At 39.6% G+C, this 16,989-nt stretch overlaps 1 protein-coding gene across 1 annotated transcript in view; it reads right to left on the minus strand.

The window, feature by feature from the left end:
• Positions 1 to 4,896: 4,896 nt before the first annotated feature.
• The window catches only part of PHF21B (PHD finger protein 21B), a 60,515-nt gene continuing 48,422 nt past the window's right edge, over positions 4,897 to 16,989 (minus strand). The window contains exons 8-12 of the mRNA XM_032221865.1: positions 16,364 to 16,386; positions 12,650 to 12,808; positions 10,140 to 10,215; positions 8,078 to 8,181; positions 4,897 to 5,736 (exon numbers count right to left, since the gene is read on the minus strand). Coding sequence (XP_032077756.1) covers positions 5,503 to 5,736; positions 8,078 to 8,181; positions 10,140 to 10,215; positions 12,650 to 12,808; positions 16,364 to 16,386 — 596 coding nt within the window. The 3' untranslated portion in view covers positions 4,897 to 5,502. The remainder of the gene's footprint in view (positions 5,737 to 8,077; positions 8,182 to 10,139; positions 10,216 to 12,649; positions 12,809 to 16,363; positions 16,387 to 16,989) is intronic.

Genomic DNA, 16,989 nt, shown 5'->3' on the forward strand with positions numbered 1-16,989 from the left:
CTATAAAGGTAAACTACTTTACTCTCTAGAATGCTTCTATTCCTTCTACGTAACTGATGGCAAGTTCTCTGCCAAGAGTGAGATTGTGAAAGTGGTAGGAAGGGATGAATGAAAAATGACAGTCCCTCTGCTTTGTAATGACTAGAACTAAGAAAAATATGTGTTGGAATCTGCAACATGTTCTATAAATTTTAGAGTCAAATGGCTTGCAAAAATATTGGAATAGTCCTGTTTTTCCTCAAAGTTCTAATCTACCAAAATAGCTTTCTAGAATACCATAAATCTTTGGGGGCAGGAAGGGATCTAACCCTGTTGTCTTCCAGGGGGCTCCAGAGAAAAATTGGGGTTTACTAGATTCACTACATTGTTCTGCCCCTGATATAGGATGTTTTGTATATATCTCCTGAATAATAAACCAGATTTATTACAAAGTAGAAAAGTACAAAGTACAAAATAGAACAGCCTGAAACACTGCCTTGCACAACGTTCTTATAACAGCTTATTTCCTACATTTTAAAAATACTTCATTGCATTTTCTTTTAAAAAATCTATAAACTCAAAGAGCATATTTTCGTCAATGATAACTTGAACATTATGTGACACATATTTAAACCTCAGAATATATCATCTGTGATTTAGCAGAACTTGGATGTGCAACAGTATATGTCTATTTTGTCCAACATCAGCTTTGGCATTCTTCAATTCCGAGTAAAAATCTGAGTGAAAATCTGCAGGGATTAAAATTTGCTTCACTACACAAGATAAAATGGCAAAAGGAGAATGAAGACAAAGATTGTAGCTTCTTTATGATGGCATTGAAGCCTTCCTAAATTTGCAATGGCTGAGAAAATAGCCTCTTCTTCAGAAAGTATAAAGAAACCAATTTGAATCATTTACAGCAGAATTTCCCAGTACCTTCAAAGTCTTGGAGACTCCTTGGTGTCCGTGTTGATGTAATCTTTAATCATCTTTATCTGGGTAAAAGTAGATTGCAGGAAGAGTGAAATGGCATCTCTTTACGTCTCTCTACAAATGGAGGCTTCATTTTATAATCAGAATAATAAAGGAAGGAGATGAAAAGAAATAGTTTTTTTTTTCTGAAGGGTTGTAATTTCATTCAGAATAATGCCTTTCTTTGTTGCATAGTTTATTGCTTTTTCACTTTGGTTTGTGTTTCCCTGTAAAATTACTCACCTGTTCTGGCTTCAGTTCCTCACATAATGCTGTTCCTATTGGGTTTTTTTTGGGGGGGCAGGTTGTCCTGTTGTGTGGGGTAGAAGAGGACATCTAAAGTCAAATTTAGCACAAGATCTCAGCCCTGGGGTTGCAAATCAAATCAATGCGAAGTTGTACAAGATCTGGAGTGCACCATCGTTGGATGCTTTAACTTGTACAAATGGACTTGGGTAAATCATGTTAGAAATAAGCCATAATATTTTCATGCCAGATTCAGTTATTTTCTTTTTCAAATCCTTTGTATGCATTAACTATATGTTAACAAATAGGAAGCATTTTAAGGTACACCATTCTCAATCAACATATCAACATAATCAAAGTGTAATTTGACTCCTACCTCAAGGTCCTGACAGTATAAGAAAAAAGAAAGATGAATTGTGTGAACTAGAATTCCTGTGAATTTTTCTAAAATAGAAAAAAAAATGATTTGTTTTAAATACAGGTAAGCAAAAAGCTAACACAATGGACAGCAATGGGCTTGAATAAAATAAAATAAGGAGAAAAAACACAAACATCAGGATTCTTTTCTCTTAGCATAATGTCCAAATTCTCCATAAATTTCAGTATGTTGAGTTCTCAACCCCTTCTTTTTGTGTAAGTTCACTTGACTTGTAAGCGACCAACAAAGTGCAGAACAGATTGTAATCACTTTATTTGCTCTCATCTGATCTATTGTAGGCTCCCTTTTAAGCACCTCCAGCTTCTCACTTGGATGATTGGAGAAAATGCTGAAATGGGTGTCAACAACTGAAATTATTTCCAATCAGGGCCTTTTCTTGAGAGGGCAAAGGTTTTTTGGTATTGGGTAAAAAGAAAGCCGAGTAAATAGGTAAATTCAGCCATGCACACAATCCCATGCAATCTAAATATGGCAAAAAAAAATTCAATATTTCATCCAGTGGGAACCTGGCTTTGAAGTGTTCTGAGAAGTTTCAGTTCATTTAATCTTCCTAATGTACAGCCCATTATTCCTTTTTAACAAATTTTCCACATCATAGTGTTTAGGTTGACTTTTAATCACTTATGAAAAGAACAATTTTAACCATTTTTGGAAACGTCCCAGGTTTGAGATGTGATTATTTTGAAAAAGCCTGGAACATTTCTAAAAGTGTTGGAATAATGTCCAAATATTTCCAATAAAATTGGAACAGCGTTTGACGTAAAATTAGAGCATTTTGAATTTGAAAGCTTTGGTTTAGGATAGGGGGAAAAAGGATATTTTTAATGTGCCAAAATCTTAACAAAGTCTAATTTTACTTTGCAATAGTGCAGATTAAAGACAAGTTATTTTTAAGATTATTGACATAGAGAACAGCAGAAATCAAATATTAAAGACAACTAAAAAGCATGATAGATTTTGTTTATTACATTTTAAGTGCCTGGTTTATAAAGTTTATTTTTGTATGATTGGTAGTTCATCTGTTGTCACTTCCACTACCTGCAAATGTAGGACAGTGCAAAGCAAAGTTCATTTAAGGTCTGTTGGAGAGAAGATCTTTTTGTCTTAAAGGCCTAAGGAAAAAAAAGGTAGAGAGAACAGTGGTAACAGAAACGATGACAAAATAATTCTTATTTAAATTACAAGAAAACACATGCAAGGTTGGAAAAATACAAATACACCTCAGTGACGACACCAGTTTTAAATCTGTCAGTCAAGTTTAATTCATCTTAAAGAAGTAAACTACATTGGTATATTTAAGACAAACAATTTGTTTTCTATGCACACTATCCACGGGACAGTCCCTTTTCCAAAATAACTACTTTTTAAGAGTCCCAGAAAAGCACTTTTTCAGAAAGTTTTCCCAATTTAATAATAATAAAAAAACTTTCTATGCTTCCCCCCCCCTTTTAATTTTTCTTAAATTCATCTGAGAAGAAGAAAAAAAAAACGTAAAATCCCCAAAACATTTACATTGCAAGCTATGTTCAAATGCATAAATTGATATACCTAACCAATGTATCGCAACTGTGTTTTTCACTTAGTTCACTTTTGTTCATCAATAAAAGAATATAAAAATCTTGTTCAACAGAGTGTTAAGTGTATTAAAATAGATTTGTATAGTACTGCACAGTTTCTCCCGGAGTTGTGAAAATGGATAAAAGGGCTTGTGTGCTGCCTCCTGGGGGCAGCTTCCAATCCACCAAAAAACCAAAATAGTTTTTTTCCGGCACCGTATGAGAGGCAAAGGTGAGGAGCCTCACCTGTGGCACACAGAGACAGAGCTGAGTTCAGGGCACCATTGAAGAGGGCCAGGAGCCCTTCCTTCAAGGATGACTATATTACTTCTCAGGAGCACTTATATTTTTGGCCATGTCTGTGAGTCCATAGGCTGCCTTAAAAAAAACAACAACACCTAAACAGCCCCAATTCCTCTGCTAAAAAAAGTAACCTTAACCAATGCTATTAAAATACTCTGCTACTTTCAATTTAATCTTTATTATATTCCCTCAGAGGAAAAAAAAAACATCTTTAAATTTCCCCTTCAACCCTTGAATTCTGAAATGGTGATCCTTTGGAAGCAAAGGAGAAACAGAGCTATAAAATGGGAAAAAAAGCCACACTGACAAGAAACTCATTTGCCCATCAAGAACTTGAGAGGTTAAGCCTCAAGGCACCAGCATAGGCTATCTGGCCTATACTGGGCCCCAGTCTGAGCTTGGTTGCTTCAGGAAGACTAGCTAGTGAAAAGTCAAATGAAATAGAGGCATTTTTTTCTAGCATCTTCTCAAGCTAAAGCTAATGTTTTACACGTGCTCAAATGTAAAAAAAATTATAAAAAGAACATTTTAAAAAAAAGTTTTCACAATCAGATACAAACTCCTGATATATCCAATAAAAGAAATGACCACTTGAGGCAGTTTATTTCCTGTCTTGTAAATTTTAGCAGATAGTTCTGCAAGTAAGGGAACCCAACGTTTTTTTTCCACATTTCCTATTTTACAATAAAAGCGCAGTACAAAAGAGTTAAGTTTTTTTGGCATATCATTTGTACTGTTTTGATAAAAGGAAAAGCAGCAATAATGAAGATTATTTGCTTTCTTTCTTCCAAAAACAAAAAAAGGAGGGGTTCCAAATCAGCCATTGTCTGCTGCAGGATGAGGTAAAAAAAATAAAAATCAAAATGGCAGCCGTGAAGTGCAATCAATACGAAACAGATGAGCTCCGATTGCAATCGTCCCAGCTGCCATTTTGACTTTTTTGACCTTATCTATGGACAGCCCTGAAAAGAAACCCCCCCAACTAAAAAGATCCAACCGATTTAAGATATTTCTCACTACTATCATTGTTAAACTTCAAACAACTGCAGAACCCCCCCCCAAAAAAAACCCCATCCCCAATGAGAAAAATACATCAATAGCAAAATAAGTTAAGAGGACCCGCTAAAATGAAGGGTTTCACAGGCGTTAACTCTTTTCAATACTTCAGAACGCATATACAGAAGCCTCAGCATGAAAATACTTCAATATTTCACTAGAAATGGTAAAGTTCATACATTTTTATTTAAATATCTGCGATTATAATACTGAAAAGAAAAAAAAAAGATTTGATTTTGAAGGCTCTGAAAGTGTCCACAAATGTAACTCTTCTCTATAGCCCTGAATGAAAACGACACTTGATCCTTTTAATAAAAATCAGGAATCTATGCTAGGTTTTTTTTTAATAAGAAAAAGTCACCATTTTCCATTCTCGGTGCCTGTATCTAACTATCTATCTGCGCTAGCGCACTAATGGTTTGCCTTTCAATCTATTTTTTTTTTCTTCCCAAAGGGGCAGCTTCTTTGCACCTCTTCAAAGGAGGTGCAGCCCCCCAAAAACAGAGGCAGGCCCCTTTCGCCTCTCCAGGCTGCCCCGTCTTCCACCGACCAGAGATGTGGCATCCTTTTTCTGCATTAATTACATTAAGGCCAAATCAACCAAATGAAGGGAAGGGAGGATTGTAAGCACTGAGATTCCCAGCAATGGGGGGGGGGGGGGGGGAGAGGAAATAATGACACTGAGCTGCCAAGGGGGATTCAATGGTGGGAGTATTATTACTATTTTCTGCCCCGCACAACTTTTCAGGTCATGGAAGAAGACCAATGTCATTTTCTTGCGATCCCAGGTTTTTATTTTTCTGGATGCATCTTTTTCTCTCGTTAGGCCCGCATGCACTTAAAGCGTTCTTGTCGGCTGGGTTGGGTCTCTTCTGAAGAAAAGTGTGTTTGTTTGTGTGTGTGGGGGGAAACCCACCGATGGGGGGGGGGGCAAGGGGATGGGAGCCCCTGTCAGTTGTTGCCCTGTGTCGACTGCAAGGGTTGGGGAGCAGCGGCAGCCGAGGCAGAAGATGATTTGGTCCAGGGGACAGTCAGCAGGGAGGAGGAGGAGGTGGTTGTTGTTGTCATGGTAACCTGAAGCATCTGCTCATTCTGTATCAGTCTAATGAGAGTTTTGAGGTGTTCCAGCGATGATTGAACCCCTTTCTGCTGGGCCAACAGGCTGTTTTTGAGCTCTAGGCATTTCTGTCAAATTAGAAATGGAAAGACAGAGTAAGAAGTCATCCACCAGAAACGATCGAAACATCCCTCGGCAAATGGACGTCATGGAGGACTTGCAACCAAGCCCTGCGACTTCCTTATGGCTAGAATATCAGTCAGGGTACTTAAAAACAGGCTTTTGTTCCCTTTCCTATTTCGTCTCATTTCAATTATCTCAGCCCAGCAAAGAGTTTGTAATTCTAAACAAGACCACTGAACAACAGTCCTCCAATATAATATAGAAGAGAAGCCACAAGAATGCTTTGATTCCCTTATCCCTATGATGACATGCTCAGTCAAGTTTCTTTTTCACTTTATCTAAAACTCCAGGTATCATTTCTGGTACTTTTATCTTCCTGAGAGCCACCTTTGATTGGCCATCAAAGGGAGGTCACTCAGGAAAGTCCAGTGCCAAGTTCACCTCCTGGTCCAGTTATTCAGCAGAGATCAAAGAAAACTGCTCACTAGAGAGCTGAGATATTCCACAAGTTTCTCCATCCATGATGACCCAGGGGCACTAACCCAGCTTCTCTGTCTTCCCCACCTGACTCCTACCAACCAATTCTCTTGAACCTTCAAGTCCAAAGTCATGCCCATATGTCCAAGAAAGAGCCAGCCTTGTTAGAATAACAGAGTTGGAAGGGATCTTGAGATCTTCCACTCCAGCCTCCCACTTAAGCAGGAAACTCTAAACTGTTTCAGACAAATGGTTGTCCAATCTCTTCTTGCAATCAAACGTGGAGAGCAGTGCTGAGACTGAACTTTCTTCTTGCAACCTTTAAGTTGAACGTCCTGCCCACTCAGACAAAAATCAAAAGATTCCTTATCCACATTTTTTAATCATCAAGAAGTCATCATCTCCGCTATGTGAACTAAATTCTATTTTAAAGAGAATATTTTTGTAAAACAGGCATAAATACTTGCACAATTGCAAAACATGGGGGGGGGGGGGAGTTCCCAAATGTCTCTGAATAACTTCCATTTATTTTTTTTTAATATAAACGCGAACATGAAATGTTGTACCCTAGGAATTTCTAATTCTAAAGTGTAGGAGTCATAAGCTCCTCTGTATTTCTCACTTGTCAAGCACCTTTTAATTTAATTCCTCATTTTCTTTAAATCTTGTCTCTCAATTCATTCATTCTATTTTCAAAAAACGCTCAGGAAATGACATGCATAATATTTTTAATTGCTTTCATTAGTGTTTTTTTTACCCCATGCCAAACTCGGTTTCTGCAATCACCAGCCAAAGTTCCCATCTGAACAAATATGCTGCTGTCCAAATTTCTAATTTTACTCTCTCATTTAGACAACATCATGCATGTTACAAAGATATGCAATTCCCACTGATTTCTATTATAATGTCTCCTGGAATGGACATAGTTTTCGGCATCAAAGGGCACATTTATTTAAGTGTGATACAGCAGCACTGGAGGGGGGAGCAAAATGAAAATGATGGATGTCACCATGTGATTGAAATGCCAGCCCTTTTTATATTTGTAGCATGGGGTGCGATTTCAATCACATGAACGTGGTCATTTTTAAAAAACTTTCTGAACACAACTATCACACTCCTGGTCTGATAGTTTGAGCCCGTACATGGCTTCGTCCCCATTGGGATGAGGAACAAGGCATGAAATAAGAACATTCCAATTCAGAATGGGTCTCGGTGAAGATCACCCATTCCTGATTGGCCCAGACAAAGTTGATATGATGCCACCAATGACTGAGGAATGTGTGTGGTTACATTAGGATGATTATAAGTGTGACAACCAGCCATAAGACACCTTTTTCAGTGTCATTTTAACCATCAGTTATAAATTGAGGAATACCAGTAATCTGCTTAGTAGACAGACTAGTAAGAAACCAGGGCTTTAAGGTTAGGAAAGGGAAGCATGTATGTGTCTTAAAGAAGTATTTTACAGCCAAGTAATCTTCAATGGCCTGTTGATGGAGTAACCAGCATGACTGGCAAACGCCTTATTTTTTTTAACCTGTTAGCCATGCTGTTGTATTGCAACATTTGATCTAATGCTACTGGATTGGCATCTTCCTAAATTCAGACACGTGAAATATTGTTACAGTGATCATGCTTTGAATGATGAGGAGAGGCTGTGAAGAAGTCAATGGTGGAACTGAACGCCTAATGACATAATGGGGCTTAAAGGACAATTAACTATAAAGTCTTGTTTTCTTAAAATTGCTCTTGAAGGAGAATGTCTCTGGGTACCATCTTTTAGCTTGCCGGAAATTCAGAGAAACCTTTCCATATGTCTCTTTGTCCCCCGTGTGGGCCTTGAGTTAAGAAACAAATTGGGAATTATACCTTCATTGCATTATTAAGAAAGCATTCTTTTTCCTCCAGCTGTCTGTGTTCTGCTCTTAATTCACTGCTCGTCTTTAATAGCCTCCTTTTCTCTTCTTCTTTGACTGAAAAAGACACAGAAGCAATGAAGATAATGACATTTTCTACCAAACACAGCAGTTAAGCAAATGCATCTGGACAGGTCCTTGGGGCAGCAAGTATGGGTGATGCAGAAGAGGCAATGGCCTTCCCACTTTAACATGATCTTTCTTGACTCGAGTCAAGCCTATTTCATATGTTTGCCAGCTTTTCCTACCTGCCAGCCAGCCAAGATAGGACTATCCCCATCCTCCAAAACCCAGAGAAGGATGAGTATTGTTCTGGAGAAGGGACAAGGCTGGAGTTCTCTCCAATGAGAAATGGTTCTACCACAGGTAAAGAAGCTTAGGTAAAGGTTCCCCTCGTACATATGTGCTAGTTGTTCCCAATTTTAGGGGGTGATGCTCATCTCCATTTCAAAGCCCAAGAGCCAGCATTGCCCGAAGACATCTCCGTGGCCATGTGACCAGCATGACTAAACGCCGAAGGTGTATGAAACATTGTTACCTTCCCAGCAAAGGAGGTCCCTATTTTTCTACTTGCATTTTCATGTGCTTTTGAACTGCTAGGTTGGCAGAAGCTGGGACAAGTAACGGGAGCTCACTCCGTTACGCAGCGCTAGGATTCGAACCGCCAAACTGCCGACCTTTCTGATCGACAAGCTCAGCGTCTTAGCCACTGAGCCACCGCATCCCTAAAGAAGCTTAGCTAATTACTATATGGTGTTAATCAGCTCAGCTTTTCAATATGGCTAGAAGCTAATTACTATTTAGGGCGTGTCAAATTTTTCAACTTTCAAATTTCCGAACATTGGGGGTGCTCAAAAGTTGTAACATGTCTTGGGGATTGTAAAGATATTTTGGTTACTTTAATATAATCTAGATGTGCTTGGTAAGTAACTGCATACATATCATAACTTTTTAACATTTTATTTGCGTGAATTTGCTCCGCTTTTCAATATGGCTAGAAGACCAACAATATGATAGGAACAAGAAAATGTCAGATCTCAATCCAGTGTCCCCTTTTGCATGCAGAGACAATATACTCCCAATATATAAGTCTATATAAACAAGACTCTTAGATCCTTCAATTAACCCATATTTTTTCCCATACAATTCTGTGGCTGCAATGACATCAACAAGAGAATACAAAGTAGTCCTTACTTACCAGCTGCCATTGGGATTGGCAACTGTTGGTGAGTGGCATGTCATTAAGTGAAACATCACAATACCAAGCCCAAATCACAACTCTAGTTCTGCCGAGATTGTTAATCACAAATCACCCACAGGCATTAAAGTGCAGCATCACTTTTCTTATCAGAAGCCAGTTGTGAAGCTTGCAAATGGCGATTACGTGATTGTGGGACGCTGCAACCATCACAAATGTGTGCCAGTTGCCAAGAGCCTGAATCACAATCATGTGACCGCAGGGAGGCTGCAACAGTCCCAGGTTCAAAGGCCGGTCATCAATTAACTTTCCAGCATCATCCTAATTTTCAATGGTCAATAAATGGAGCAGTTGTGAAGGGAGGGCTACATGTATAAATGATCCATTCCATAGTTGGCAAAGAGTTTTCACAATTTCAGGTTGCTGACTGATTGATCTATATACATGTATATGCTGTCACCTTTTAGGATTCTAAAAGACAACATCTAAAAATGTCTAGATTCTAGAAAGTGCAAAAGACATGAGAATTAAAGTAAAAATGAGCCAAAATGTTTTCAAATAAATAAGTTAGGAAGACATCTGAATTCACCCACTGTCTTGTCTGTCTCTCTCTCTCTCTTTCAAAATAGTTTTGCCTCCAGTGTAAATTGTGTTACGAACAGCTGTTGGGTAAAAGTTCTAGTCTAACAATTCCTGTTACATTTAGATGGGCACATGCCTTTGGAGATGTTTACAATCCACCCCTGGGGTGACTTCAATTTTCAAGCTGCTGACATTTGAGAAACTCTATCTAATAATCAATCACTTCAGCACATACCTGTTTTATGAGTAACGTATGATTGCACCACAGCCAGAGTTCCAGACCAGGGAACATTGTCATCTTTCTTTAACACCTACAGGTTTGAGATAATAACAGCTTTCAGCAATTCAAGGACACAGCTAGGACACAATGTTTTTGACCATCTCATCATCTCCTCCCCCCCAGTTTTCTTAATGAAAAGTTGATCATGTCAGAAATACCCAACAGTTACACAAAACTGGCTCCAGTGGTTTGCAAAATAAGAATTCATGGGAGATCATATAGAAAAATAATGTAAAAAAACTCCCTTTTCCTCTTTTACTATGGAGAATAGGAAAATATCCTCCTTCCAGCAAATACCTTCCCAAGCCACTCAAACTGGTTGCCAGCCACCATAGATGCATGGCCCAAACTGCATAAAGACATTTAGTGTGTCTGTGTTGACAACGAAATACTTTTTCGTTGTCATAAACCTCTAAAGGTATCTTTTGCCTTGACTCTCAAGAGAAAATTTGCTTCAACAAATAGTTGGAATCTCTCAATGCAAATTTTATTTCCTACATTGGAAGTCCACGAATTATGTCATGTGACCAATCCAATTTTACAACCTTTTGTGGCAGTTGTTAAGCGAACAGCACAATTGTTATGAGAACCAATGGTTCACTATGCGTGTGATTATGCCCCATAAAGGAAGCAATGCTGATTTTTGGCAAAACTGTCCTAAAACATTGTCATGTAATGTTGCAGGATGTTGCAAATGGCAATAAATGCAGCTCAGTTGCTGAATGAAGTGTGGTCATGTGACCAAAGAATGGGAAACTGTTGGAACTTCAAATCTGGATCATAAGTACCCCAGGAGTAGGGCCACTGGAACTTTGAATGGTTACTAAGCAATTGGTTGTAAGTCGAGGAGTACCTGAATTCTTCATGGGGAAAACTTTCTATAACTCAAGAAAGGTATAAGAGAATATTTATTTGTTTGTTTGGTAAATTTATGCAGTCACTCATTTCATATATTCATATACTGAATATAGTACAATATATACATCCTGTAATAGTGCGTACATAAACAGTAGGGGGATTCAATTTTTTTGCTACCGGTTCTGTGGGTGTGGCTTGATGGGCGTGGCAGGGGAAGGATACTGTAAACTCTCCATTCCCTCCCGACCTGCTGGAACTCGGGAGGCAGAGAATAGATGGGGGCGGGGCCAGTCAGAGGTGGTATTTACCAGTTCTCCGAACTACTCAAAATTTCTGCTACCGGTTCTCCAGAACGAGTCACAACCTGCTGAATCCAACCTCTGTACTCCTACACTTGAAGATATCCCGTGTCTTAAAATTGGTGAGGGATTCGCAATTATATCTTTTAAGTCCCTGTTAAAAATATTTAAGATCTAAGATTTCTCTGTATAAATGGTGTTTTTATTCATTTTTTTCCTATTTTTAAACTCAAATATATCATTTTCAAGTTTTGCTCTATGCCTTAAAATAACCTTCCAATATATTAAATAAGCAAATGAATGAGAGATATTTTTTTTCACTTGTTTGTGGCAAGTATTTTGCAGGTCTGTCTTGATTTATTTATTACATTTAGGAACTGCTGATCTCTTGACAGACAGTGACATTATTATTTAATAATCATATCTGAAATGGCCATGGGAGGATTTGTCCAAAAAATCAAGATGGTGGATATAATGATGCAATTGAAGATTTTTTTTAATATGCATTTGAAAAGGATTTTGGTAAGTGTTAGGCTATGCAAATTGATGTAATATTTTGCAACTCATAGTGTGCAAAACATTTTAAATCTTCATTGGTTCCAAGTGGAAACATCCCATTTTTGAGGCCCACTTCGTTGCTTCGAGCACGTAGCAGCTGCCTTTTGAATTTTGAAATAGGATTTTCTGATCATATTAGCAGTCTGGAAACTAAACAGCTCTGTTTTCCACTCCAAATACTCTTGTTTCAACTGGAGAAATGAAACATTGGTCTTCTTCCCCAGCTGATTAGGAATTTTATAAGGTTCCCCTCGCACATATGTGCTAGTCATTCCCAACTCTAGGGGGCGGTGCTCATCTCTGTTTCAAAGCCAAAGAGCTAGCGCTGTCCGAAGATGTCTCCGTGGTCCTGTGGCCAGCATGACTAAATGCCAAAGGCGCATGAAACCTTCCTACCTTCCCACCAAAGGTGGTTCCTATTTTTCTACTTGCATTTTTACATGCTTTCAAACTGCTAGGTTGGCAGAAGCTGGGACGAGTAACAGGAGCTCACCCCATTACGCGGCGCTAGGGATTCAAACCGCCGACGTTTCTGACCAACAAGCTCAGCGTCTTAGCCACTGAGCCACAGCGTCCCTTAGGAATCTTATAAAGGGAGCATGGCTATTGAAGTCATAATTTACCCTCAAATGACAAATAAAGTGTTTGTGGAAAAGATGAATACATCATACAAGTCTATCTTATCAAAATTAAATAGAGTTCACCTCTTAGAGATCCTTCATTTAGTATCTGCAGTGCCACGTAGCTCACCTTTTCTTGGCACTTGGGACAGACCCATACTCCTTTCGGAACAGTCTTCAAGGGAGGATCCAAGCAGCTGAGGTGATAGGCCCTGCAGCATGTTCCACAAGGTTGTAAGTTGGCACCATGCTTGCACGCTGAACAGTATTCCTCATGGCTGACCTCATTCTGAAAGACGGCAAGGGTAAAATTGAAGCAGATCCTCAGAAGCAGATATAGGTTTTTTTGGCCCGCATTTTACTCAACAAGCACCAGTAGACCACCATATCACCTCAAAATCTCACTCATAGGCTTGTTTATTCATGACGGCTCGTTGGTGCTCTCTGAGCTCGGTTGTGTTCTTGCAGACATTTCATTACCCAAACTACGTAACATCATCAGTGCTAGTGGCAGCAATAAAGGAAAGTATATGTAACTCGGGGTTGAAATGAGAGGTCTTCGGCTAACACTGATGTTACCTGGGAAGGATTGAAAAATGTTAGCAACCAATTCTTTGCCTGGTTCCTGGGTGGCCATAGTGGGCGTGGCCTGCTTGGCCTCCTGCACCACAGTGTGGGGGCATTTTTGCCTTCCCCAGACTCCGGAGGCTTCCTTTGAGCCTCCGGGAGGGCAACAATGGGCTCCCCAGGCTCCAGGTGCCCTCTGGACACCGGATACAGGCTCATTTCTGGACTTCCGGGAGATCTGTTTTTCGCCCTCCCAGAGCCTCTGCATGGGCCCTGCACTTACCTGAACAGGCTGCATGGAGACTCCTGGAAGTGGGGGTGGCCAGCCAGTCCTTGCAACTATTGGTTTGGCGAAGCAGATGTAAAATAAACATCCGATTCACCCAAACTGGTCCGAACTGGCTGAACCCCACACCTGGATGTTACCTCGTTTGGGTAATGAAACATCTGCAAGGAAACAACCCAGCTGAGAGAGCACCAAGAATCCCTCATGCAACCTTGAGATACAAATATTCTCTTTTATTAGTATGTATTAATTCGCAAGCTTTCTTCCTAGGATCGCATCAAAGATCACTACCTAATTATCACACTGCCTTGCAACTAAATATGAATGTCGGGTGTTCATCATTCTCAGGAACAGGGAGTGAACGCCACTACAGGTAGTCCTCAACTTACAACACTTTGTTTAGTAACTGTTCAAAGTTACAATGGCACTGAAAAAAGTGACTTACGACCGTTTTTCACAGTTATGACCATTGCGGCATTTCCCTGGTCATGTGATCAAAATTCAGACACTTGGCAACTGGTTCATATTTATGACCATCGCTGTGTCCCAAGGTCATGTGACCCTCTTTTGCGACCTTCTGATCAGCAAAGTGAAAGGGGAAAGCCAGATTCACTTAACAACGGAGGCAAGAAAGTTAGTAAAATGGGGCAAAACTCACTTAACAAATTTTTCACTTAACAACAGAAATGTTGGGGTCAACTGTGGTCGTAAGCGGAGGACTACCTGTACACTGAAGGTTCCCAGTAACATTAGCTGCTTTAATGGTTCAAGGAAGTGTGCTTTGTCCATGTCAACATACTCTGCAAATGCCTGTATCCCTCAGATGCTTTAATCAAGGAAGGTGATCCTGATTGACAACGCAATGAAAATGCTAATTTAGTACACAACAGCTGTGAAAGATGGAAATTACACACTTGGAATTGTGATGAAATTAATCAAAAAATAGAATTGCCTCTGTTGCATGGTCCTAATACATATAGAATACAATAATAATTATCTATCTCAAATGAGAACTTTAAAGACTTTTCTTTTTTTTAAAAAAAGATAGTCATCTATCTTTGTTTCCTCAGAATGATAAAGTTAAAGGTTCCGCTCGCACGTATGTGCTAGTCGTTCCCGACTCTAGGGGGCAGTGCTTATCTCCATCTGAAAGATGAAGAGCCAGCACTGTCTGAAGACGTTTGCGTGGTCATGTGGCCAGCATGACTAAACACCAAAGGCGCATGGAACACTGTTACCTTCCCACCAAAGACGTCTTCGTGGTCATGTGGCTGGCATGACTAAACACTGAAGGCGCACAGAATGTTGTTACCTTCCCACCAAAGGTGGTTCCTATTTTTCTACTTGCATTTTTACATGCTTTAGGAACGGCTAGGTTAGCAGAAGCTGGGACAAATAATGGGAACTCACTCAGTTATGCCGAACTGCTGGCCTTTCTGATCGACAAGCTCAGCGTCTTAGCCACTGAGCCACCCTTGGAATGATAAAGGAACTGAAAAACCATTTCAGAATGGAAAGGCTGCAGCATTACAGTTGGATGAAAATTTTTGTTTATTTATTTATTGGATTTTTCAAGGCTGCCTGACTCTGAAAAGACAATGAGCAATTGCAGTATTTTAAATATATTATTTTAAAAATACAGTTAAAAAAAACTATGTGCCCAAATTAAGCAGGACAAGATACAAAAGTCTGCAAGCAACATCAAATTATTCAGAGTCTTGTATGCGGCATAAAGATAATGGATGGTGTTGATCTTTCTTTCTCCTAAATAGTCATCCAGGGAAAAGGCCTGAAGCTTCAAGGCCAACCAAACTGAATTAAACTCCTATTTCATAGATACGCTTACAACAAAATATCAGAAGAAAAGTGTAATTGTAAGGCCGGGAATAGCAAATGTCTTCTTATTTATCTTTGCAAGCCACTAAGGGAGCTTTTTGGAGATTGAAGCCTGAAATATAAATGCTGAAAAAATAACCCCGGTATCTCAAAATAGTGTGTCAAATTAAATTGCTTTGCTAATCTACTGGCAATGTTAATTACTACTAGGAGAATTAAAAGTCTATTAACTTTTGAATTGATATATTTTGCAGTTCAGAATAAATGTGACTTACTAATTTGGCCTTTGGCTTTTATAGAAAGATAAACATAATGTTTTTTATTATAGAAATGATCTCATGGATGTACTGTTTTCTTTTAGATTTAGGCAAGTTGTAATTCACACTAAAACCACCAGTTATGTGGAACATCAGAGTGAGACTGAATAAACCACTTCTGTCTTCCCGAAACAGTAACACAACCTCTCGCAATCCAGCTTGAGACATTGCCCTTAAATATCTATGCTGGAGTAGTGACTAGATTCTGGGAAATCCAAGATCTATGACAAGAGTATCTCCATTTTGGTAACTTTAAGATGCGTGAACTTCAACTCCCAGAATTCCCCAGAGGAGGAATCCAATTTAACGTAGCCCCTGGTCCTGTCCACTTTATGAAGCTTTTCCCAGCTCATGATGCTGCTAAAAGCCCAGGTGACTCTTTAGTCAATGGAAGGTGTGGATCAGGGGTCAGCAACCAGTGGATCTGGAGCCGCAGGTGGCTCTTTCATCCGTCTGCTGTGGCTCCCTGTTGCCGGTCAACGCCACAATTTTGAGAGCTTCCGGTTAGGGGGGAAAAGCACAGCATGCCAGGAGAAGACTCTGTGGCAAGGGTCGGCTCCACAATTGATGGGGCTTTCGGTTAGGACAGGTAGAGGAAAAAGGATGCCACACTAGGAGAAGACTCTATGGTGGGGGAACCGGACTTCCGGTCGGCTCCAGAATTGAACGGGGGCTTCCGGTTAGGACCTTTGTGGCTCTTTGAGTGTTTAAGATTGCTGACCCCTGGTGTGGATCATGGCAGTAAGTAAAGTATGTTGCAGGACTCACATATGAATTACTCTTCACGGGAAAACATGCTATGATTTGAAACAGCCTTTAGTAATGGACAAAAACATACCTTCCAACATGGATCCTCATTGGCTGGCATTGTGAGGAAGGGATAACAGAGATTAGTAGCAGCGAGGTTAGATTTGCAGATTAATGGATGGCAGCTAAATGATGGTCCAAATGTATCATACATGGTTGCAATCGATACAAAGGGATTTACAATCAACTCTACCTGCATTTTCTTTGATTTTCATTTTCCCATACTTAACAGTGTTTTTATCCAATTTAGCAACTTTAAGATGTGTGGACTTCAACTTCCAGAATTCCTCAGTCAGCATGAGAAAAACCTGATATACAATCTCAATATATTCCCCATTTTTGTATCATTCCTGTTTTGGAACCATGGCAATTATACTGAGTGACCATCCCTAAAAATAACAGGTATAGGTTGATCAGCTAGGATTATGAAAGATAGCAATAGCATTTAGACTTATATACCACTTCACAGTGCTTTACAGCCTCTCTAAGCAGTTTACAGAGTCAGCATATTGCCCCCAACAATCTGGGTCCTCATTTTACCGACCTTGGAAGGATGGAAGGATGGGTCAACTTTGAGCGAATCAGAATCGAACAGCTGGCAGTTGGCAGAATTAGCCTGCAATACTGAATTCTAATCACTGCTCCACCAAGATCAGA

The sequence above is a fragment of the Thamnophis elegans genome, chromosome 7 (assembly GCF_009769535.1).
Source record: "Thamnophis elegans isolate rThaEle1 chromosome 7, rThaEle1.pri, whole genome shotgun sequence".
In the NCBI taxonomy this organism is placed as follows: Eukaryota; Metazoa; Chordata; class Lepidosauria; order Squamata; family Colubridae; genus Thamnophis; species Thamnophis elegans.